We start from the raw sequence: 26720 nt of genomic DNA, 5'->3' as shown, positions 1-26720 counted from the left end.
TTGATGAGGTTCACACAACCCATCAAAATCACAGAGTCTTCGTCCTACATGACGTAAAAGGTCTTGCAGATGCAACAAAGCCATGTTAGATGTCTCATGTTGCAGAACACCAAGAGAGGCGTGCACGTGCTGTAGCTACAATCTATACATGATATCCTCTACCATTGGCACCAAAAATCTTTCCCATAGATGGCCAGGGCGAGCTGGCTCACAAAAGACCGAAATTGCAACAAATAAAGTTCGGAGCTGAGCATCAGTTTGCATAGAGGCAGCTTCTTCTAAGCACACAACATATTCATCATTGCTCTCCAACATGCCCCTTGCAATGCAAGCATCCCTAAAAGTATCACAAAGCACACTATCAACAGTACGCAAATCTTCAAAAGAAGTACATCCCTGATACTCTATTAAAAGCATCCGCAAATAGTAGAGCTCACCACAAGTAGGCACCACAAAATACATCCGACCACATGTACTCCCACGCTTCCTTCTAGTCCACATCTTATGTCATGCATTCCACACCCAATACACTGGAAAGTCCTGATAGCGAATAGTCCTAGCCTCTAGATGAATGCGGTTGCACACAAACCATTCAGTAAGAGTAGTTTTCTGGAGGTCTTCATTCCGCACAACATCTGGTATACTATCTGTATCCCGAAACACCACACAGTTCTCACCAGGCAAGTGTATCTGCAAACGTTGTATATCAGGCTTTTCATCGTGCAATGCATAATCATAGATCCGCCAACACGCCTCAGAGGCAAAAACATATCGTGCATCTAAATAACTTTGTATCTCGTTCACCTCGTGAGCATTGCCACCATTCCGAATTGAATCAACCCCAACTGAAAATTTGACGGTTGCACGATCATGCCCCTTGTACACATACTTATACAAATACTTAACAACCGCAATTGTCGAGCACACCTCCACATTCATGTGTGCATTGTATTTCTTACTCAAGAATGGATTATATGGAACAATCCATCGATTATCAATAACATTACCATTTATGATCACAGAGTTTCCATCATCTCGTCTTCGATAAATGGGATAGCCAGAACTATCAACCGTTGTCATGCCCACTAATTTTCGCGGGTAATCTTTAGTACATCTACCCTTGTCCATACAGGGACTCTTGGGGTTCAATCCTCTGCAAGGCCCAGGAATGTTGCACTTTGAAATTGTCTCAAATAAGGCTGGAAACTTAACTCTATTGGGTAACTCAGCACAAACCAGTCTATCGTAGTGACATGTTTCAGAAGGTTTGAAAGACGGATCTAAAATTAGCAAATTATGAGAATGTGGTAGCCCCCTCTTTTGGAATTCAATCACTGTAACATAGCCTGCAACCTTTCCAAAGAGATCCTTCCACAACAACGTATACATTAAATCAACATGCTTTTTATGAAACACGCGAGCAGTCAAATCCGGATGGTCATAAGCACTTTGCCCATGCAATAAATCATTAGTTATCTCCAACCACTTTGGATTGCATGTCGTTGTTATAAAGAGGTCAGGTTTTCCCTTACATCGCACTATAGCCATGGCATCCTGATATAATTGATACATGTGCCTTGGTCCACCTGTGAATGACGACGGTAAGACTATCCTCTTGTCAACAAAGGCACCAACAATCGGCATTGTCCCATTATCATTTGCCCCCAGCATGTCTGCCAAGCCTTTGTAGGCCTCCGATCGTAACACTGATTGATTCTGGTGACACCAAGTTAACCTGCACTGCTCTATACTATAATAAGCATCAACAATAAATTGCTACAATAGTCGACCAGCATGCAATATGGACACCTCAGTATCTTCGTGCACTTGAAGACGAAATACATAAAACTGCATCTGGGTAACACAATTTTTATTGTTCAATTCATATATGTTAACAGGAACACTAACATTACTGTAGGGAACCTTTACATGCCAACCATCATCTCCCATAGGAAAAAGGAGGACATATAACATTGGCATATATGCCCTATGCAAGTTTGAAATAGCAACACATCGACCACCCCGAGTGTAAACATGAATATCCCGACGATCAAGAGTACCCTCGTCACCCTGCCCTGGCATGATAGCTGCAACCTCAATTGTTGTAGGAGCAGAGTATTATTTACTGGTTCTTTGAATACCAAAAATACTCATTCTTAGTTCCTGCACAGGATTATTTTGCAATTGCAAACCCACTAACCTAAAAGCACGTGCATATATGTTGTGTCGATGCATCATACATTGAAGCTCCCCTAGCAAGTTTGGTAATAAATCATGCATAACCCCCAGCCTATTAAGAAACTCATGCTCGGTATCATAAACATATAGTTATGCAAATCTTGGCCTTTCTTGACGCTGCACATCAGGAAGCAAAGTACCTATATGGTGATAAACAGAGCCATGCACTCTAAAGGTGTAACCATTCCCGATAACAGGCAGCTCGTCAACATTAGCTCCGAGTGATACAAATACAGAGCATTGTTGTATGCTCGTATGTTGTTTTTAAATATCCTACTCTGAGGGTGAATACCATGCAACAAATCATGCAATGGCTGTGGTGGATGTTGCAATGGTGGCAACATTACTTTTTCATTTCGACAACAGTGTCTTCCAAACAAAATCGACCCTTGAACCCGAGTCTTGCATCTCCACAACTTAGCTAAACACCTTTCACACATCACACAAAGACTCCCCATGGAATGCACATCCGGCTCTTGAAATAGTAGTATTGACATTGCTGGGTGAACATCCGTTGCAGGCAAAGCATTTAAAATGGAGCACAATTCACCACTTTGGGGATCAAAAACAACAATATTATGAACACGTGACTCATTAGCCACGGAATTTTCCACATTGTGGTGATTTCCAAAATCTAAACCAATATGATGTTCAACTGGCTCATTATCCCCATTTACAAATTCAACACAGTGAGACACACTCACAAACCACTCCACTAAGTTTTTTCCCATGTTGGCACTTAGATATTGAAACATTATTAACATGTGACTCAAAAGTCGCATGATTAAGACCATTGCAACCACCCACTGATGGCAAAGCGTTCATCAAATCCACACCAAACTGCCGCAAGGCTTGAAATCCCCTAATGGTTCTATCGGTGATGGCAAAACATTAGCCACATCTATACCAAATTGTGGTTGGCCTAGTTCTTGATGACCACTCAGAATCTCCTCATGGAATGTCAGGTTTTCAATGTCTCTTTGAATGGATCTACCACGATCTAAAATCCCTTTCCGAGCCCTGAGTCTAGCAACCTGTCGTCGTTCATACCTTGTGGAAGCAAGCATGTCCCTACGAACACACAACACATAGTCTCTGCCAGTTGCTCGATGCGAACACCCCATATTGATCACTTGGCCACAAAACCTATTATCAACGTATAGACACATTTAAGATTTAAATATCTAAATATTAAGATTAAATATCATGACACAAAACCACTACAACCCAATCAATGTATCTGCCTACAAAGACGCTGTGCCTGCCCATTAGAGAGAGACAGACAGAGAGAGAGAGAGAGAGAGAGAGAGACTTGGTAATAAACACATGCACAATTAATCTATTTCAATTAATTAACAAAAGAAAGAAAGTAAACATGCAACCGCAAAAACGACTATCAATACACTTTATCAAAGGCATGGTTTGATTTCTAAACTAAATGTATTGCGTACATTCGATGTACACAATATATCAAATCTAAATATACCAACCATCATTGGACTATCAAATCTGCTCCATGTAAATATCAAGAAAGAGACATCACGTCATACACACTCAATATATTTTTTTCAAATACGCTTTGTTATATCAAAAGGGTTACACATCTTAGCACTTTCCATGTAGGCTTTACAAAAAAGAAGCAAATATTATCATAAAAAGTGCTAGCCCGTGCACTTTAAGATACGCAAGACAATCTGAACCTATGAGTTCCAACCTAAGCAATTCTTGCATTATACAAAGAGATCCTTCTGCAACACATACACATAGTCTCCTTAGATGCGACCGTTCATCTGACGGCTCAATTGTTGCAACAAAGCATTAAACCTACTAACATTCATTTGAAACTGCAAGAACGGCAATCGAAAACCCCTCTGGCAGATCACAGGTTCGTGGTCATCTCCAAGCCCCCAAACCGAAGCCCACATATCATTCACCAGTAGATTCATTAATCTGCTTGTCTCAGAAATAATTGCTAAAAGTGCCCTTACTTCACCACCCAGATCAGTCGACACTTGCTGGAGAATACCTTGTGTGTGCTTTGTCTCGCACACAACACCATGCAGACCTTTAGCCTGTTCATGTAACTCCATTGAGTACATGGCAATTGCACTATCAACACGCGTACATAAACTCATGTGCATTTCCATCAACTCATTCATCTTGGCCTCAAGTTTTTTAAAGTCCGAAGTACCCGAAGTAGCCCTTGTGTTTCTTCGAATCTTTGTAGCTCTTGTACATTTAGCAACATGCATCTCTTGTCCCCTTGCCACCTCTTTCATTTTTCGCACATTCATTCTATTAGAGCACAGACATTGGCTGCAATGAAATATATAAACAATCATCTCCAAAAATATAAATAGTAGCACTTTGATGCAATCACAATTAACAAAACTGTCTTCCATACCCATGCGAATAGCTCCAAGCTGGCAAGCGTCGAAGATATGATGTCGTTGCCATTTTGTTTAATTCAACTGAATCCACTACATTCAATGGAGTCAAAAGCACTACGTCGGGAATATCTCCGATGGCTTCACTTTGTTCCATGGCTACACCAAACTTTTAAGAGCACATAAGAGTTGCACAACAAATAAATCTCAAAGCTATTTGCACACCAAATGTCAAGACATAAGTGATAGACACATTCACAACCACAAAACCTAAATGCATGAAACAATATATGTACACTATGCAGGAGTGCTATCATGCACACATGGCACTCACCAAGTACCAGCCACACATTGCCTAAAGGCCCTGCGAATGGATCTTCATTCATGTACATCCGCACAATCTTCTTGAGAGAAAAGAACATGTCCTATACATGAAGGTATCCCCAGTCTCGAAATACTTATTGGTGGCAATCCCACATGACACACAATAACTTACCAATTCACATTCGCAACCACAAACCCTAAATGCACAAAAGAATATATGTACGCTACACATGAGTATTATCATGCACATATGGCACTCACCAAGTTCCAACCACGCATTGCCTAAAGGCTGTAGCCAATGAATCTTCATTCATGTACATATGCACAATCTTGAGAGAAAAGAACATGTCCTATATAGGAAGATGTCCCCAGTCTCGAAATACTTATTGGTGTCAATCCCATAGGACACACAATAACTTACCAACTCACATTCGCAACCACAAACCCTTAATGCATGAAAGAACACATAAGCCACCTAAGTATGAGAGAGAGAGATAGGAGGGAGGGAGGCAAACTATACAAAATGTCCCAACATACCAAAGCTACAATCATTCTATGTATCTAATCCAATCTAAGTTACAAAAGTACACTAGCAAAATTGCTTAGTAATCGAGAGAGAAACATAGAGTAACAGAGAGAAAGAGGGACTATTAAAATGGTTTAAAATTAGTTTTATAATTTGCAACACACATACGATGTATTTCAAAATGAAGATTTTCATCAAACGATTCATTTAAGAAGTCTTGCAGGAATTACATATACCAAGCAAACCACGACAAAGAAGCACTGGTTAATATTGCCAAAAACCTATTGTGAACCACTATTCAAAGATGCAACATCCTCTAGTGCATATCAAGGGCAATGATCTCCAGTGCCAGAAGCTGAGCCTACACGGCGATTCATCTGCGTTAACATAGCTGAAAATCTATTCAGATAAACTTTCAAAGAAGTAAGTTGCACATCAAGAGCAATGTTCTCCGGTGCAACTAAGCTCTCGTTCTTGTGTGCAATCAGCTCACATACTCCATCCTCTATACGTCCTGCACTATCAAGAATATCTTTCAACTTCTCTTCTTGATCGTTCGAAGATCCAGCGTGCGGCCATCAATTTTTCTGGATATGTTCATAAATGTCACCTATATAACCCTTAATCTCTTCTAACTCGCCCTGTATCATTATTGCATCAGCAAGGTGCCCTTCATATTTCTCTTCCAACATTCTCTCAATCCTCTGTAGATAGTCACCAATGTTCTCAGAAATTGAAATCGAAGCTTTTTGACGCCGAAATAGTGTCTTCACTTGCTTTTCAATCCCATCCAAGCGATGAATAAACCTTAAGGAACCAACATAACTATCATGCCCTGCAACATGCTTAAGTGCACGACGAATGGCCTTTTTCCTTGTGGCCTCCTTTACTTTGCGTGCATTCATTTGCACATTATAAGTGCACTGTATAATATCTTCTACAGACATATTCTTGTTTGCTGTAGAAGCCTCCATACTGGACAAAAAGCATGTGTTAGACTCGAGGGATATATAAAATATTCTCAAAATTAAAAAACAACAAAAACTTCCATGTCTAATACTGCCAAAGTTCAACTAACCCTCTCTCTCTCTATACACCTAACCAACCAACCAATGCACTAACTAACCAACCTCTAAACTAAAATAACCTACCAACTAAACTAACTAAACCAAGTAAGGTAAGCAACTAATCTAAGGTAAAACCTACTAACTTACTAATCAATCATCAATTTGTCTACTAACTTACAAAAAACAAACAACATATTTAACTCGCTTACTATATTTAACTAACTTACTATTTAAACCAATAAATACATCAAAACAAATTTACGACCTGAGAGAGAGAGAGAGAGAGAGAGATCATCGAACTAAAACAAACTAACCCTAAACTATATCTAAAGTAACTAACACAAATAACCAATCAATCTAACTAAACTATTCGATAGATAATAAACAAAAATAAGTTAAACTAACTAATCTAATAAGCTAACGTATCTAACCAAACTAACCCTAAACTATATCTAAAGTAACTAACACACAATCTAAAGTAACTACTAACTTACTATTTAACTTAATAAACTAACTAAACTAAATAACCACAAATAACCAAATTAACTAACTAACTAACTAAATAAACTAAATAGCTGACTAAATAAACTAACTAAACTAAATAAACAACCAAAACTAACTAAAATAACTAACCACAAACTAACTAAACTAATCTCTCTCTCTCTCTCTCTCTCTCTCTCTCTCTCTCTCTCTCTCTCTCTCTCTCTCTCTCTCTCTCTCTCTCTCTCTCTCTCTCAAAACTAAATAAACACGAACATAAACAAAACTAACTAACTAAACTTAAGTTAACTAACTAACCAAACTAAACTAACTACAGTAAACCAACAAAACTAACAACCTATTTAACTAACTTACTATTTAAACCAATAAATACATAAATACATCAAAACAAATTTAAAACCTGAGAGAGAGAATGAGAGCGATCACCGACCTGAATACTGGCTAAACAACTAATCCTCACAAACAAACTGCACCAAATAAACCAAAATACCAATAAATTAAACCATACCAAGCAAACCTCTCTCTCTCTCTCTCTCTCTCTCTCTCTCTCTCTCTCTCTCTCTCTCTCTCTCTCTCTCTCTCTCTCTCTCTCTCTCTCTCTCTCTCTCTCTCTCATAACACACAATCTAAAGTAACTAACTAACCCATAACACATATATAAACTAAAACAAAAAAACAAACCAACCCTAAACTATATCTAACGTAACTAACACACAATCTAAAGTAACTACTAACTAAATAACTAAATCCATATGTAACACACAAAAATAATTCAAACTAACTTATCTAATCAACTAACTAAATGAACAACTAAATAAACTAAACAACTAATTAAATAAACTAATTAAACTAACTAACCACAAATCTAACCAAACTAACTAACAACCTATTTAACTAATTAGCTTACTATATTTAACTAACTAACTAAATAAACTAAATAACTAACTAAATAAACTAACTAAGCTAAAAAAACAACCATAACTAACTAAACTAACTAACCACAAATCTAACCAAACTAACCAGCAACCTATTTAACTAACTAACTTACTATATTTAACTAACTAAACTAATTAAACAAACTAACCCTAAACTAACACAACTAACTAAACTAACTAAATAAACTAACTAAACTAACTAAATAAACTAACTAAACTAAATAAATAACTAAATAAACTAAATAAAACAAACTAACCCTAAACTATATCTAACTAACTAACTTACTATTTAAACCATATAATATAAACTTAAAAAAACAAACTAACTAACCCTGAACTAACACACAATCTAAAGTAACTAAGCAACTAATCCAAGATAAAGCCTACTAACTAAATAACAAAATAACTGACTAAATAAACTAACTAACTAAGTAAACAACCAAAACTAACTAAACTAACTAGCCACAAATCTAACCAAACTAACTTACTATTTAAACCAATAAATACATCAAAACACATTTACAGCCTGTGAGAGAGAGAGAGAGAGAGAGAGTGAGTGAGTGAGAGAGAGATCACCGATCTGAAATACCAATCCTCACAAACAAACTACACAAAATAAACCAAAATACAAATAAATTAAACCATACCAAGCAAAGCAACCTCTCTCTCTCTCTCTCTCTCTCTCTCTCTCTCTCTCTCTCTCTCTCTCTCTCTCTCTCTCTCTCTCTCTCTCTCTCTCTCTCTCTCTCTCTCTCTCTCTCTCTCTCTCTCTCTCTCTCTCTCTCTCTCTCTCTCTCTCTCTCTCTCTCTCTCTCTCTCTCAACTAAAACAAAAACATATATAAACTAAAACAAAAAAACAAACTAACCCTAAACTATTAACTAAATAAACTAAATAAAACAACTAAATAAACTAAATAACTAACTAAACTAAATAACTAACTAAATAAACAACCTATTTAACTAACTAACTTACTATATTTAACTAACTAAACTAACTAAATAAAGTAACCCTAAACTAACACAACTAACTAAACTAACTAAATAAACTAACTAAACTAAATAACTAAATAAAACAAAATAACCCTAAACTATATCTAAAGCAACTAACACACAATCTAAAGTAACTACTAACTAAATAACTAAATCCATATGCAACGCACTAAAATAATTCAAACTAACTTATCTAATCAACTAACTAAATAAACTAAAAAAATAACTAAATAAACTAAACAACTAACTAACTAAATAAACTAACTAACCACAAATCTAACCAAACTAACTAACAACCTATTTAACTAACTAACTTACTATTTTTAACTAACTAACTAAATAAACTAACTAAACTACAAAAACAACTAAAACTAACTAAACTAACTAACCACAAATCTAACCAAACTAACCAACAACCTATTTAACTAACTAACTTACTATATTTAACTAACTAAACTAACTAAATAAACTAACACAACTAACTAAACTAACTAAACTAAATAACTAACTAAATAACTAAATAAACTAAATAAAACAAACTAACCCTAAACTATATCTAACTAACTAGCTTACTATTTAAACCATATAATATAAACTTTAAAAAACAAACTAGCTAACCCTAAACTAATACACAATCTAACGTAACTAAGCAACTAATCCAAGGTAAAGCCTACTAACTAAATAACTAAATAAATGTAAACGCCCTGAACAACGTAGTATGCTTAACAATTATGATATTCGCTTGTTTTCGAGATTTAATATAAAAGAGAATGAACACTTAAAGCTGAAAATGAAAATTACTCACAAAATTACAGCCATGAAAATGTAAAAGTAATGGAGACAAGATTGAGGGTTGAAGATGGGCAACCCCCCCTCCCCCCCCCCGAAGGAATGTATTTCTGCTCAACCCAAGTCCCTTAGGAAAGAGCTCAGTTACAATCAACCTGAGAGTGAGAAGAAATAATTCTCACTCTCACAAGATCATGCAAAGATGTACAAACACACATACATTATCTATTATGCAATGATAAGAACTGATTTCTTTACAGTATGAGAGAAGAAAAAGGGAAAATCAGCCTTCCCCATCGTTGAACATTAGTACATGGATAGGGCTTGCTTCTTGTTGCTAAAATGGAAGAAAGAGCTTGAAAAGGAGGTGCTGTAATGAATTTACAGGCTTGCTGTTCTGTAAAACAGCAGTGATAGAAGAGGGAATATGGAGGAATTTGATAATGGAGAAGTGGGGGATGATGATGGGGATGGATGGGGGCAGTTTCTGGCTATCTGTGGGTACTGTACATGAGTTTACAGCAAAGAAAAATGATGCTGAATGAAGAAAAACGAGCTCTTATTTATAGGAGAGGGAAGAGCTAGTACAAAAGGGGAAAGTGGAGTAGCACAAGACAAGTGTCTAGCCACATGTCATGAGATGTGACAAGTGGTGGGACACTTGGAAACTTGTGTGACAAGTGTCTTGACACTTATCTCTTCTCTATGGCCTTCCTTTTTGGGTTGAATACTGTCAAGAATAGAAACAACAAAATTTAATAAGCACAGTCAGAGTACAGAACTTACTATTTTTAGAATGGCATCCCTATTTTTTAGGACTAGTATTTTTAGGCTAATTCGAGGCTCCTAAAATTTAGGGACCTCCTAAAATTTAGGGACCCCCCCATATGGGTGTCATATGAAAGCTTTTTCCGTGTACATCGCAAAAATGGTATCCGAATCTTCATATGACTTTCCTATGCAAAGAACTGTGCATTTCAAGCTTTCAGCCCACACATGCACATTATACAAGCATTTCATGATCATGCCATCTTGTTGATTGTAACTGTCTATTCCGGTGGATCTAGCCCACACTTCAAGGCATCAATCCTTTCTGTGTGCGAGTCTAACCCTGACATGCGTGAGTTCTAGTCACAGGCGCCCAATCGGGCCATATAGGTGGAAGTGTGAACTATCTTTTCTCTAACCCACCGCGTGGATCCACCATAACCTGTGACCACTTATCAATGGCCAGCTCCAATGCACTTTTCTTTATATCTAATTAGTGCAAAGGAAATAAATTTAATAAATCATTATATAGACAAATTAATGAAAAAGGATACAAATTCTGTTTCTATAGAGTTGTGACAATAAAACAACTAAATAAACTAAATAACTAACTAAATAAACTAACTAAACTAAGTAAACAACCAAAACTAACTAAACTAACTAACCACAAATCTAACCAAACTAACTAACTTACTTACTATTTAAACCAATAAATACATCAAAACACATTTACAACCTGAGAGAGAGAGAGAGAGAGAGAGAGAGATCACCGACCTGAAATACCAATCCTCACAAACAAACTGCACAAAATAAACCAAAATACCAATAAATTAAACCATACCAAGCAAAGCAACCTCTCTCTCTCTCTCTCTCTCTCTCTCTCTCTCTCTCTCTCTCTCTCTAAACTAAAACTAAAACAAAAAAACAAACTAACCCTAAACTATTAACTAAATAAACTAAATAAAACAACTAAATAAACTAAATAAAACAACTAAATAAACTAAATAACTAACTAAATAAGCAAACTAAACTAAATAACTAACTAAATAAACAACCTATTTAACTAACTAACTTACTATATTTAACTAAGTAACACTACAAGATATAGGCCTTATACCGACGTTTAAAGCGACGAAAATATAAACAACAAAATTTGCCCCCGTCGTTGCAAAAAGCATCGTTATTAACGACGTCATAGAAACATCGGTATTGGCATCGGTATTAGCGTCGCTATTGGCGTCAGTATTAGCGTCGCTACTGGAGTCGCATAATATCGACGTTTTGCGATGCGCATAGCGACGGCAATAGCGACGCGAGCAGTAAAATTTACGATGCTAATAGCGATGGTAACAGGGATTAAAAAATTGCAATGTGTGCTTTATGAGAGCCATACAAAATAGTTTATGCACTACTGTATACAAAGTGCTTACAAACAAAAAGAATGTATACTAAAATCATAAAACTGATACATGAAATAAATACATGATCGCATAAAAAGCGATTGGTACAATCATGACAGGATATCACTAATACATAGAAAATGTCTACATAGATTAGGCGACTCAAAAATAAAGGCGTGTAAGCTCCAGGGATCCAAGGGCGAGCTACAAATCCTCGTCCCCCGAAAGCTCATACCGCCCGCAAAGGAGCATCGAACGGACTTTGCAGAAAAAGAAACAACACATCAATCCACCATACAATAATGCATTCAAATATCTCATGGTAACTACAAACAAGAAAGATGAGTGACTTACAAGGCCGCCGCGTCTATACAATCGGTCGATCAATGCATTGAGACCGTGCCTCTCTGCATATCAAGTCTCAAGGCCGATCGGATCGCGATTTATAATGGAGTGCTGCAAAGAAAATAAAATGCTAACTGTTAGAAACATGATTGTCAGTACAAAGAATATTTCAAAAAAATAAACAAGCAAAACAAAAGAAAAACTTACAAAGTCCTCCAAATATGTCATGTGGCCGCTACTCCCAAGATGATGGACCACTCCGGCCTCGAGTCGTGCCCTCGCCGCCTCGCACTGCTGACTTCAACGTCCTGGAGAATCTGTAGCGCCCTCCCTCAATCGACGCTAATCGTCTGCATCTAACTACTCCGGCTTTGCAGCTCCACTCTTGATTGCCTTGCATGTGTCGGATCGTCTATGTGACATGTATGCACGCATGTAATCCATCATCCAGCCCGTAGAGAATCTATCTACTGCGGCTAGCACCGAAAACTCCTCATGCAAGGATGCTACTATGTAGTCCTTGCTCCCCTCCGGTATATTCTTTCAATGATCCAAGATGTTGTGCTGAAAAACTTATTAGCACAACTCTCTCATGCGAGCCATCACCCTCCTCCCCTCATCATTCATGATGATAACTCCTGACCTACTATCGACCAGATATCCATGACCCCTAGGAGTCTGCCTAAGATGGGTCCTCTCCCATCTGCGTCCACGCTCCTAGGCATATCCAAGAGACCCCTCTACATCCGGTGTACCGACGGGGATAATCTCTCTCAGAGTGGCGCCCAAAGGGGTGCCACCTCTGTTGATAGCTGTGCAAAAGCTGGAGTAACTGGAGTAGACATCCCCATAGGTGTGACAAATCCTGAAGGTGACATAGCTCAGCTGAACGATGAGACGGAGAAACCACATCCGTGTCTCCATAGTAGCATCCCCCTGATCTCGATGCACTCCCTCCCTCCGGCCCAACTTGTGAGCGTCAAGATCGTCGAAGCATCCGATCGTGCTGAAGCAGATCTAGTAGAGCACCCTGACGAAGAACGAGATAGCTCCTAGTCTGCCATCTCTCTGAATCTCGCAAGCTGGTCTGGAGACATACGTGCGAAGATGTCCTGCAACTCCTCATCGCTCATCCCTCGACTCATCCTAAAAATATCACCTGCATAGACAAAAAATGATGTTAAAATAATCAATTTAAATCATACAAAGCACAGTAATATAAATCATTTTTAAAAAATCTCACTTAAAATGCATATCTTATGTACCTTTATAAGAGATTGGTCAACGAATTGAGTAAGTGGATACTCCAAGTATGAAGTATCCTATGGTCCCATGTTAATCTCCTGACACAACTCCGCATACACTAGAAGGTCGATAAACATGTCACCACAAAAAAATGAGTCCGCCTCGTTCTCAAAAAATTCTTGGACTTCTGTATTTCCATCATTGTTAGCTGATGCTGGCTCCAAGCTTTCGACAGCCTCCACCCCTTACAATATCGACCCCTCTATTTGCATATTATCTTTATCTATGCTCGGAACATCGCTTTGATCATATACTCTTGCACTTCGGAGAGTTGAAGGTATAACATACCACCATCGAGGTTGTCAGGGGTTTGGATAGAAGATTACCTATTCACAAACACTAATGCATGAGTTCAAACCATTGTGACATAAACCATGTCATAATACAATTAGCAAGCAAATGACTCCATACACATGTTCACAATCGGCCGGCAACACAAAGGTGTCGCGCAAATCCATCTTTTTTTTCGGAATCTATTTCGAGAAATCCAGATGGACCTCGTCGAATTGTTGTTCCAGCTCCTCCAAGTACCACTTTGAACCACTGCACATCAAATAGTATCATGGAGAAACTACGTTAATCCACCGTAATAATACTTTGCAAGTTTTCAAAATACTCCATCTCATCCACAACCGTGTTTGGATCTATTGCTCGTCACATGCTCTCTTGCTCGAACCTTGCCATGACACCACAGTCCATTGTGGAGCGCATTTTGTCAATACACTCCATGCGAAAATGTCGTCCGTGCGATCACACTGCACTATATATTTTGTACTGTATATTGAAACACTCAAATTAGATATCGCATATAAAATTTAGATACGATAGATTCTAAACCCCTTATCACCTTTGGATTACATCCCCTCGAGAATTCCCACTCCTCCATTGAGATCTCTATCCCTTCGCGAGATGCTGTGGTCAAGGCTCCATGCAACCATTGCATTGACATAAACCACGGCATCTTCTCCATGCCTTCGGGATATCGAATTGGTCGATGACGCATAGTACATCAGAATTCAACTTGCGCTTCCTCTCGATCTTGCCTTGCAATCTGGTACTTGGCGAGCCACGCCTCCATGGAGGCATGGTGCAACATACAAAAGCAATTCACCTTCTCTTCCATTGAGGCATCCATTCTTTTTTCTACCCCATTTCCAACTACCACATCTCTAGTCAGTCTATCATCGTCCTTCAGCGCGACCATAGCATTTCATTGTCTAGTTCCACCTTGGTAGCTATTGTGAAATATGCACTAACACCTCTAACACCAACCAACCTTCGATCATGCAACCTTCTGGCCGAGCTCGTTGTCGCACAAAGCCTTTCAGGGTTTTCATGAAGCGCTCCAGAAAGAACATCCATCGCGTATGGACAGGTCCAGCAATCTCCACTTCGTCCACAAGATGCACAAGAAGGTGGATTTGTATCGTGAGCATGCTAATGGGTAGGTATTTCTCAAAGAGACAGACCGTCTCCACTGCTCCCCACCTCGCGGATTCAATAGAGGACATCTTAATCTCTTTCTGTGAGATCCATTGCACCAAAGTCGACAACTTGTAAATGGCCCCGCAAATTTCTGGAGTAAGGCATCCTCCGATCGCGATTGGTAGTACAAACTGTCACAAATGAGAAATCATTATGAATAATGGCCACATTCCAAATATCAAAATGCCCACCCTAATTACAATCCATTCGTAGCACAAACCTGACATATCTAATGCCAATCATGGGATTTTAGCCCCGACAATTGGTCGTCTTTAGAAAATGCGGACCTAAGAGAATGCATCATATCCATCGGAGTGTGGATAGACTTGATTACTTGCTTCACAATGCGCTCTTCTTTAGTAGACAAAACCCAAGGAGTGCGAGGAAGCTGCACGCGACCATCAGCACTCGACTGCGGCCAAAGCGCCTCCATCTTACCTACCTTCTTCAAATCCATTCGTGCCCCTATAGTGTCTCTCTTTCCTGTGATGTGGTCCCATAGCAAGCTGCCCACATTCTTGAAAATATGCATGGGATCCAACAAGTGGTTGACCTGTAAGTGGGTCCAATATGGCAACTCGTAGAAGACTGAGAATCGTCGCATTCCATTTGGATGTGATTCCGCGTGGACCATTTGCAGCTCGTACTAGCTTGCAGCGTTCATACGTGTTGGAGGTCGTCCAAGGAAACCTTCCCTGAGTTCATGATCCTCCGGCAAGAAAGCAGCGTGTCCTTGATATACCATCTTCTTCATGGTTCGTAACCTTCGGGAGTCTAACTGTGACCCGCATAATGGACATGCATGATAACCTGAGGTAACCAGACCTGTTCCAACACCACGACCTAGTGAATACTTGATTGAATTAGATAAAATATAGATATTACCAGTGAGAACGGAGGCTTGCTCACCTGAGCACTCTCCCAATCCCGAAAAGTCATGCATTGTCCACATGAGAATGACTCGAATATTGGCTGACCGCCGACCATCGCACCTGCTCATATCTTGCACAGTGACCCCCTCCTCCCACAAAATCTTAAGCTCATCGACTAATAGACGAAGATACACGTCCATATTTTTTACTTTGTAGCGACCTGGGACAAGCAAGCTAAGGATGAGATGTCCTTTCTTCGTAGAAAGCCATGGAGGGATGTTGTAGTTGACAAGGACTATAGGCCACACACTGTAAGAAGTTGAGCACAGACCGAATGGGTTCACGCCATCCATTGCGAGACCGAGCCGAAGATTCCTTGGCTCTCACGCAAAGCTTGGAAAGGCAGAGTCAATGTGGATTCATATGCGCGAATCCGCTGATATTCATTAAACTCCATCCGTGGACCTATTCTGCGCATGCCACGTTGTCAAGCTCGCCATGCCGGACGTACGAAACATGTGGTTTATCTGGGGGATAAGCGAAAAGTGCCTGAGAACTTTTTTAGGAATGGTTTGCCCTTGCAAGTCCTGTCGATACCTGTGAGCACCACACTTTTGACATGTCTCCATAGTCTCGTATTCTCCTCGAAACAATATGCAATCGTTGATACATGCATGGATGTTATTGTAGTCCATGCCAAGCTTCCGTAAAACATGTCGTGCATCATCACGAGACTCATGCATAGTATTTGCATGTGGTAATATATAATATTTCAATAACTTGAAAAAAATCATAAAACACCTTAAAAAAGCATAAATGTTTGTAATAATAGTGTTTTAAAAAAATCAATGAAGCCTATGTGTAAGGTACCTGAATAACTCGGTCAAACTCGTATCGTTCCATCCGTATTTTTCTTGCACACTTAAGAGTGCAAGCAGTGTCTTCAACCGAGATACTCGGCACCCATCATATAATGGTATGGATGCTTCCTCTCTAAGCGGATCAGAAGTCTCGACATCCATGGGAATCAATGCATCGATCATTGCCTCATCTCAGGCTCCAAGATTGTAGGTAGGCCTGGAAGGTTGTCTGTCTCCTCTGGCATTGACGGTATAGATTGGCCTTGCGAGTGGTGGATTGGCTCCTGCACTCCATTCATCGCACAGCCACGAACTCTTCTAATTGGCTGCAAAGAGTGCACTCCCCCTTGGGACGAGACATCACCTCCCTAAATAGAAAATTTGCCAGCAAGACCCAATCTTATTGTATATGGTATTCAATTAGCTTGCGAGTATAATGCATGATTGATATTAACTTCAAATTACCGTTTGCTGAAAATCCGCAATCGCCTGATCAATGATCTCAAATTGAAACTCGCCAAATTGTTGTACGTGTTCTATAGACAATCGGCGTTTTCGTCTAATTGCCAACTTGCATTGAGAGTAAGGACATGGGACACGCTGATTAAGATACGCCTCGCGGTCTTGAACAACAAGACCTTCTTCATTTTCCATCTTGTCTACGTTACAACAAACAATTTAATGGCTTGTAATACAATTTGGAAAAACGAGGCTCAAATGGATAGCTTTATGGAGACGTATGTCAAGTTGCAAGTTGACCATAAGCTCTTGCTTGAGAGGTTTTAGCCTCTGCAAGAGGTTGAGAAGCAAATTTTGCAAAACATTGAGGTTGATATTGATGCATCCATGGTGTTGAAATCTGAACTTCAAGATAAAAGAAATGCTTTACTGATTGATGTAAAAAATGCATGGGATATAGTAGTTGAGAGATTTATTAATGTTATATCTCGGCCATATACCATGCTCAAGGATTTGTTTGTCCCAGTAGATAATTATTCATTATTGTAGAAAAAAAAAGCATTGGTTCATAAGATTCATGAGTTGAAGACTAAATGTTTGGACTTGACTAAAAGATTGGATAATGCCTTAGATGCTAAAAGGAAAAGTGATGAATATGTTACTTCATCATTGCAACAAAAAGATTGGTGACAAGGATGCTATGATTAATGAAGTTCTTCACGAGGTGAATATAGAGTTGAAGGGGATGGAACACGATTCTTCTTTGGGATTTAATGGTGATCAGTCAATTATTGAGGTGTCTTCTTGTATGGCCATTATACCTTATATACCTAGCTACGGTCTCTAGGTTATGTACTTTGAGTATCTTAGAGGCGCTCTACTAGAATTACTTATACAACTGCACTAGAGAGCTTTGAGTATAAGTAATCCTAGTCAACAAAATTTATGAGCATCATTGAGGATCTCTTAGTCTAATAATAAATCAATCTCAACAAAAAGCATCTTAGCAATGTGGTTTTTTTGTCCTAGGTTCATTTTAATGAAGTACCATAATGACCATTAGCTAGGGGATCATTTTCTTTTAGTCCTTCCGTTGACTGTTTGGCATGATTACTAATTTGTTATGCCTATAAAGTTAATACAAAAACAATGAATTATGCATATCACAATTAGATCCCCTACTTGGACATTATGAAGGATATGACCAATTTTAAGCCATCTTAAAGAGTCACTACATTAATGTACGTGGCCCATGGTAAAGCACATTGCATACCATTATCGATAAGTCTATTATCATGCATCTTAAATCTCCTAATTAGACTTTATAAAGTGTATGACCAATTTTTAGCCCTCTTAAGAAGTCGATGTAATGGTACCTATAAAAAAAGCAAAGTGCATACCATTACCATAATCATGGATATGTTATCGTTCCAATATATACACACACAGGTGGACTACATCTTGAGTAGACAAAAGCTATCCATTTGAGTAGACATACATCTCCATAAAGCTATCCATTTGAGTAGACATCTCTTTCTCTTTCTCTCCCTCTCTCATTTCCTCCCCCTCTCTCTCCCTCTCCCTCTCTTTCTCTCTCATTTCCTCTCCCTCTCACAATATATCCTAACACTCTCCAAAAGCAAAAGGGAGAGGGAGAGAGAGAATGCACTCTCCCTCCCTCTCTTTCTCTCTCATTTCCTCTCCCTCTCACTATATATCCTAACACTCTTCAAAAGCAAAAGGAAGAGGGAGAGGGAGAATGCACTCTCCCTCCCTCTCCCTCTCCCTCTCTTTCTCCCTCTCTTTCTCTTTCTCTTTCTCTTTCTCTCCCTCTCTCATTTCCTTCCCCTCCCTCTCCCTCTCCCTTTCTTTCTCTTTCTCTCTCCCTCTCTCTCTCTTTCTCTCCCTCCCTCTCCCTCTCCCTCTCCCTCTCTTTCTCTCTCATTTTCTCTCCCTCTCACAATATATCCTAACACTCTCCAAAAGCAAAAGGGAGAGGAAGAGAGAAAATGCACTCTCCCTCCCTGTCCCTCTCCCTCTCTTTCTCCTTTTCTTCCTCTCTCATTTCCTCCCCCTCCCTCTCCCTCTCCCTCTCTTTCTCTCCCTCTCTCTCCCTCTCCCTCTCTTTCTCTCTCATTTCCTCTCCTAAACAAGCAAAAGAGAAAGTGATTTAAACCTTAAACAAGCAAAAGAAAGAGAGAGGGAGACTCACCGATGAGATATGGCGGCTGTGGGACAGCTCCTCTTCGCAATGAAAGCTCCTCCTCCCCTTCGCAAACGACGGCGGCGGCGGCGGCGGCAAGTCTTCTTCCTCTCCTTCTCTCACGACGATCGCTCTCGCTCTCAAAACACAAAACGCAAAAACGCGAAATAAAGCCGCGCTCGGTTTCGGCCTGTTTTTTTTTCTTCTGGAGCGTCGCTATTTGCGGCAAATAGCGACGCCGTTACCCGCCGTCGCTATAAGCTTAAATCCTTGTAGTGTAAACTAACTAAATAAACTAACCCTAAACTAACACAAGTAACTAAACTAAATAACTAACTAAATAACTAACCCTAAACTATATCTAAAGTAACTAACACACAAAAATAATTCAAACTAACTAACCACACATCTAACCAAACTAACTTACTTACTATATATAACTAACTAACTTACTATATTTAACTAACTAACTAACTAAACTAAATAAAACAACTAAAAAACTAACTAAACTAACTAAACTAACTAAATAACTAATCTAACCAAACTAACTAACTTACTATATATAACTAACTAACTTACTATATTTAACTAACTAACTAAATAAAACAATCAAATAAATAAATAAACAACCAAAACTAACTAAACTAACTAACCACAAATCTAACCAAACTAACTAACAACCTATTTAACTAACTAACTTACTATATTTAACTAACTAAACTAACTAAATAAACTAACCCTGAACTAACACAACTAACTAACTAAACTAAATAACTGACTAAATAACTAAATAAAACAAACTAACCCTAAACTATATCTAAAGTAACTAACACACAATCTAAAGTAACTACTAACGAAATAACTAAATCCATATGTAACACACAAAAAATAAACTAACTAAACTAAATAACTAAATAAAACAACTAAATAAACTAACTCTCATTCTTCTGCTCCTCCGAGTTAAGCTTGAATACTTTTGATGATTGAGAGATGCCTCAAGACATCGCAGAAGTCGAACAGGCTGAGAGAGAGAGAGAGAGAGAGAGAGAATGACATCCTCCCACCATTGCATCTTTTAAACATTTATGTGGATCGCTACATAAGTTATTAGCCTTTTAAAGAAAGTTATTAGCCTTTTAAAGCAAAATCAAAAACAAAGGGGGGAGGGGTGCAGTGCTTTTGATGGGGGCGGATCTCTCTATCTCCATCTCTGTGCAACAGCAGCCATTGCCACTTTGTCGCCAGCCCTGTGGTTGAGCATCAAAGCCATCAAAGCTTGGGAGCCGCTTGCCAACCGTCCCGACTTGTTGATCTCAGACATTGGCTTGGTGGCCCCTAGCCCGCCCTCAGGCATCACACGTCTTCCTCGTCTTTCTTCCTCGTCTCGGCTACCTATAGTCTCTCTCTCTCTCTCTCTCTCTCTCTCTCTCTCTCTCTCTCTCTCTCTCTGTGGCTGCAGAAGTCGAAATGGCCATGAGAGAGCAGCCACAGAGAGAGAGAGAGAGGTCGAACGGTAGAATTCAAACGCGCAGAAAATGGGGGAGCAAAAGTCAAACGCACCCTTCTTCCTCGTCTCGACTACCTGCAATCCTCTCTCTCTCTCTCTCTCTCTCTAGCTGCTCTCTCACGCTCTCTCTCTCTCTGGCTGTAGAAGTCGAAGTGGCCGTGAGAGAGCAGCTAGAGAGAGAGAGAGAGAGAGAGAGAGAAAAGTCGAACGACAGAATTCAAACGCACAGAAAATGGGGGAGCAGAAGTCAAACAACAGAAGTCCAATGGCAGAAGTCGAAGGTAGAAGTCAAACGAGCAGGTGCAGAAGTCGAACGGGCTCTGACGGTACAGAAGTCGAACAAGCGGGTCGCGAGTGGTAGAAAGGGCGACTGGACAAACAATGGCTCATCGGGCCCTCCCACACAGCACTACAGCAGTACCACAGAATGGGCCCTCCAGGCTCCCACTACAGCACTACAGTAGTTGGACTGGCCGTCAAAAAGGGCAGTTGGGACTGACCAGCAATGGAGAGAGAGGGAGATATGACAGGCAATTGAGAGGACTGACCAAACAGAGAGAAAGAAAGAGAGGACTGAGTACCTGTTGCATGTTGCTTGCTTCTACTGCTTGCTCCTACTGCCTGCTGACTTGCCTCCTCCTGTCTCGTGAGAGTAGTGAGAATGAGAGTAAGAGTGAGAGTGAGAGGAGAAGAGAAGAGAAGGTGGTGAAAGTAGACCACGTTTCCTTCTACCCCCAATCATGTGACATAAATGGTCACTTACCTTTTCTTCTGCCCCCAATCATGTGACATAAATGGTCACTTTGGTTTGGTTTGGGAGCTAGATTCAGGAGCACTGTGGTGGTTGAAACTGCAGCTCAAATAATAATGTAGTATAGAAAGGGCCTCCTTCCAGAAAGGGCAGCTAGACAGACAATGGCTCATTGGGCCCTCCCACACAACACTACAGCAATACCATAGAATGGGCCCTCCCACACAGCACTACAGCAATACCATAGAATGGGCCCTCCAAGCTCCCACTATAGCACTACAGTAGCTGGACTGGCCGTCAGAAAGGGCAGCTGGACTGACCAGCAATGGAGAGAGAGGGAGATATGACAGGCAGTTGAGAGGACTGACCAAATAGAGAGAGAGAGAGAGAGAAAGAGAGGACTAAGTACATGTTGCCTGCTGCTTGCTTCTACTGCTTGCTCCTGTTGCCTGCTGGCCTGCCTCCTGTCCCGTGAGAGTAGTGAGACTGAGAGTGAGAGTGAGAGTGAGAGTGAGAGTGAGAGGAGAAGAGAAGAGAAGAGAAGGTGGTGGAAGGAGACCATGTTTCCTTCTACCCCCAATCATGTGACATAAATGGTCACTTTGGTTTGGTTTGGGAGCTAGGCTCGGGAGCACTGTGGTGGTTCAACACTTTCCCGAACCTGCAACTCAAATAATAATGTAGTATAGATACTAAGCTTATATGCAATGTGGAAAAATTTATGTTAGAACTTTAAGTGGCTAAAAAAGCTCATCAATTGTGCAAAAACGTCACTAAATTGGGATGGGATGTGTTTTGCTTTCAAGGCTGTCACTTTATTGCTCCTTTACCATATACCTTATTATAAGCCAATAAATGACTTTGCATGTGTATGCACATGCATGTGTACATGTATGCATGCACATAAGCACACTCACACGTGTATGCTCGTGCATGCACTCCCGTCCATAAATCAACCTATAGGGAGGGTTTCCTTATGCTTAGGGGCCTATTTTTAGGTTTTTGTTTTCTACTCCATGGTCATTTCTAGGGCTTTTTTAACAATTGACAATTTTTAGGATCAATCGTTAGGGATTTGCTATTATGTGCAATGTCATTTTTAAGGTTTCATAGCAATTGACCTCTCTCTCTCTCTCTCTCTCTCTCTCTCTCTCTCTCTCTCGATTTCTTCATGATTAGTAACTATATACATAATGCAAACTCTAAATTTTTATGGATATTATTCATGTTGGGATTTCTTCATAAATAATGACAATCTACACAAAAATGTAACAGCTAACTTTTATAGATAATGGAGTGGCAATGCATTCATGTGTGTTATTTTGGGTTTAAATTTGATAATTCTGATATGAAGGACATCTCTTTTTAGCACTGATTTTAAGTTGGTCAATTCTTCAAGTACTAGAAGAATTGCTCAGGTCTAATGGAAATATCGAAGCACTAAGTGCAATGAAAAGCATTTGCCTGTGTTTGTAATCATTGTTTTGTTGTCAAGTACGCTTCTTCTAAGCTCACTTGCAAGAAATTAGCTGCTCTTCAACATGAATTGAGCAATAAAAGCACATAAGTTTAGGAACTCTCCATTGTGAAGACTAGCTTTTGTGACCATTGTTTAGGCTTAATTAGATATTCTCAATGATTGAGTGATGATGAAGCTATTACTACTGACCTGCAAACAACCTTTCCTGCAATTGTGTCAACATTTGCAGCATCTTGTAGTAGCATTGACATGAATGAATGAACGTGTGACCTTCCTTATCCTTCTGAACTTGTGAGACACATTGGGATTACACTTATCTAGGATTGAGGATTTCAATGAGTTAATCTTCATCATTCTTGGCATGTTTTAAGTTGCAGAATGTGTTCCACAGTAGTGTCTACCATCAGCTTGTTGTCAAAGCATCCAAATGGCTGAAATAGCATAGTCAGAAGCTAGATCTGGTCCATGTCAGAAACAATATGCAAGGACAAACATCAGCTACGATAGAGATCATTAGATACCTGATCTAGAGTGGGATAAAGTCCCAATGCATGATACAGGACTTCAAGCCTGCCTAGGGATGAAAGGTGATCATCCTCAACCATAGCCCAAGTACACTCACATGCCCAAGGTCTACTGCAATGGGTAACACAAATGCCTTTGGTATCTCAGAGGATTTTATAGAGCTCAAAGCAGTAAAGTGCTTGGAGTACGAATGAAAAACTTCTAGTGTGATGTTAGTGGAGTAAAGAACTCTACAAGTAGGTCATTGACCTGGGCTGGGAATTGTTCTTGCACAAAATGTGTCCCTTCTTTAATAAACACAATTTTACAGTTGGGCATAAGATCAAACTTTGCTTCGTGTAGATTTAGTGGTGTCCCTTTGAGTTTTGTCACATAATCACACTCTGCTATGACCACCAGCAATGGAGCTCGAATCGCAAAATCAGTGACACATGAAAGCTTTTCTACTGTCCTGCAGAAACATCATAGATGACCCCACAATCACAGGTAATTAAGATGATTCAAATGGAAGCTTGATAATGCAATAGCAATGTCTGAAGCTGGGTGAGTGGATTTCAGAAATGTATACTCTGACCTGAGGTAGCTTCTGTATGGAACCTCCATTGCAATTTCAAAGCCAGACTTCTCATAATGTGCTGCATAGATTTGCAAGTCCCCTTCCTTCATCCATGAGGGTAGAGGATCTGTTGCTTTCACAAGATCCAATAAATGCTCCTCAGGTCTAGCTATAGGCATGTCACTCTTACTGAACAAAGTGTAAATCCTCCTTATCACTGTTGCCACAGCCAATCTGCTGAAATCATTCTCCGCTCTGTCTCGTCGCTACCAAAAGCAAACAAACAATGAATAGAAACTCAAGAGCTCAAGCCTGTGCTACAATAACATGGCTGCATTTCAAAGTTCTAGGTCACACTTTCTCCAAAATCAAGTTCATCCAGATAAATGTGTATACTAGTGTTATAATGGACCACCTTTTCCAAAATCAAGCCGAACACTTGGCCCCCACATGCACATGCCAGGGCAATGAGGTGGCCAGATTGGGCTTGGAAACAAGCTCATGAGAATCCCACGAGTTGAGGAGGGGTTGGCAGTGCACACTAGGAGACACCGATTCATCAGCAGTCACGTGCACCTATCAGGAGCAGGCAGTTATGCTCCTTGGGCCGTGCCATAATGACAGTGACAGTTGCTTAGTTCTCAACATGACTAGAAGAATGAAGCAGCTAGCAAGGTTTTAATTACCGCCCAACGCCTTATGTAATGCCCCTCAGGTATGACATCTCGAAAAGTAGCAACTTTTGGGGGCTCAGAGAAGGGAAGCCCTAACACCACCAGACCTTTCACTCGATCAGGGTGTAGGAAACCAAGTATATACACCAGAAAAGTTGCCCAGTCCTTCCCAACCACAAACACCTGCACCACACAACCAGGACACAACAGAAACACTGTTAGAAATGAAGAATTCGAGCAGACAAGCAGTGCTTAGGATATCTTCCGCAGTACCAAATGCACATAGCTATGTAGCCTTAACAAGTAGAACATCAGATATCTTCCCACCGTGCATAGCCAGCTCAAGTTCACTGGCTCAGTAATGTACAGATTATCTAATACTCTTGGCATCGGACCTCCATTTGATCTTGGAGGTATGAGACAAAAGCTAAACACACCATTTCAGCATCTGAATCATTTATGAAAGTTTAATCAACAATCTTCATCATCATCACCACCACCAATCATCGTCTCATCACCACCGTCATTGCTGGTCACGGTCAAAACCATTGTGGTTGTCATGGTCGTTATTATGATCATCACCATCATCTATGGAGGTTCAATCACCAATAATAACAATCATCATCGTCATCATCAATCTCAGTCTCATCCTCATCATCACCACATTGATTGTTTGTCAACATCATCGTCATCATTGCTGTGCTATGTCAGCAGTCGATCGGACAAAACCTACAAGGGTGTGACTCAATAATACCTTGTCTTCGCCAAGGGCATCTAGAAGACCGATTATGTCTTTGGCTATGAGGACATAATCTTGCTGTTTATCGGTAGACTCTGTGATTTGTGTGAGGCCATAGCCACGGTGATCGGGAGCAATAGCTCGAAAGCCAGCCTGTGCGAGGCCAATCATCTGGTGCCTCCACGAGTACCAAATCTCAGGGAAGCCATGCAAGAGCAAAACAACAGGTCCTGCAAGATGAAAGAGGCAACAACCAACAGGGCAATGAATTACGAGCAGGCAGAATTAAAAGAAAGCGCAAACTGAAGCGGGAGGAATTACGGCGAAATGCAGGTAACAATGACAGCAATAAAACAGAGAAGGGAAGAAGAGGACCGGTTCCCGTCTCTGCGATGTGCATGAGGATGCCATTGGTGGGAACGAAAGAATGCTTGAATTGGGAAGAGGAATGCCCGTCCGGATCCATCACGCCAGTAAAACTCTCTATCTCTCTCTCTCTCTCAAAATATATATATATATATATATATATCCTAGGCGCAGAGCACCTAGACTCGCCTGGGGCGAGCACGATTTTTGCGGGCGGGGGCGAGGGCGGGTGCTAGACGCGTGGCACCCGCCCCTATGTTCTCTTTTTTTTCTTGTGCGGGAGGTGGGGGGCTGCTACGTGGCACCCGCCCCCACCTCTCGTTAACTAATAGTATATATATATATATATATATATATATATATATATATATATATATATATATATATATATATAGTTATATATATGCATCTATGCCTCTATGTCTATCTAAGACCTTAGTTCCATGCAATCGAGACAACCACAAGGCATCTATATCTCCTTTTGTATTGGTACTTTGAATTACATTGTTTCAATAATAGCACTCGTCATAGAGCAATCACAAACTATTCCCTCTCTCAACAAAGGAATCAAGACACACCAATTTTAGGGAATCAACCTTTTCCACGTGCTCACAACTTATCATAACTATATTACCCTAATTGTTCCTTGTTTTATGTACACCCATC

The 26720-nt window shown here is 39.9% G+C and overlaps 2 protein-coding genes and 1 long non-coding RNA gene across 8 annotated transcripts; all 3 read right to left on the bottom strand.

The window, feature by feature from the left end:
* Nucleotides 1–507: 507 nt before the first annotated feature.
* Nucleotides 508–939, bottom strand: LOC148019322 (uncharacterized). Its single transcript, XM_087701332.1, has one exon. It carries the CDS (start codon nucleotides 937–939, stop codon nucleotides 508–510), a length of 432 nt encoding a protein of 143 aa, XP_087557458.1.
* An 11042-nt stretch (nucleotides 940–11981) lies between these two features.
* On the bottom strand, nucleotides 11982–20195 carry LOC148019321 (uncharacterized). 5 transcript variants are annotated; one of them, XR_015687574.1, is made up of 5 exons: nucleotides 19466–20195; nucleotides 13538–17453; nucleotides 12480–13431; nucleotides 12282–12383; nucleotides 11982–12187 (listed from the first exon to the last, which is right to left on the bottom strand). It is a non-coding gene; the product is annotated as an uncharacterized LOC148019321 (long non-coding RNA). The 5 variants fall into 5 exon arrangements; XR_015687575.1 differs by lacking the exon at nucleotides 19466–20195 and having other exon boundaries at nucleotides 13538–17162; nucleotides 17260–18968; XR_015687577.1 differs by lacking the exon at nucleotides 13538–17453.
* A 2795-nt stretch (nucleotides 20196–22990) lies between these two features.
* LOC148019320 (epoxide hydrolase 3-like) lies at nucleotides 22991–26170 on the bottom strand. Of its 2 annotated transcripts, XM_087701211.1 has the most exons (7): nucleotides 26064–26170; nucleotides 25704–25918; nucleotides 24962–25132; nucleotides 24294–24541; nucleotides 23969–24170; nucleotides 23384–23830; nucleotides 22991–23243 (listed from the first exon to the last, which is right to left on the bottom strand). In XM_087701211.1, exons 1-6 carry the CDS (start codon nucleotides 26152–26154, stop codon nucleotides 23828–23830), a joined length of 930 nt encoding a protein of 309 aa, XP_087557337.1. In that variant the 5' UTR covers nucleotides 26155–26170; the 3' UTR covers nucleotides 22991–23243; nucleotides 23384–23827. The 2 variants fall into 2 exon arrangements, with proteins under 2 accessions (XP_087557337.1, XP_087557336.1); XM_087701210.1 differs by lacking the exons at nucleotides 22991–23243; nucleotides 23384–23830 and having other exon boundaries at nucleotides 23899–24170.
* Between the last annotated feature and the right edge of the window lie 550 nt (nucleotides 26171–26720).

Source organism: Lygodium microphyllum, chromosome 20 (genome assembly GCF_053477565.2).
Source record: "Lygodium microphyllum isolate KBCC chromosome 20, Lygodium_microphyllum_v1.1.10, whole genome shotgun sequence".
NCBI lineage: Eukaryota > Viridiplantae > Streptophyta > Polypodiopsida > Schizaeales > Lygodiaceae > Lygodium > Lygodium microphyllum.
This window is presented reverse-complemented; position numbering and strand designations above follow the sequence as displayed.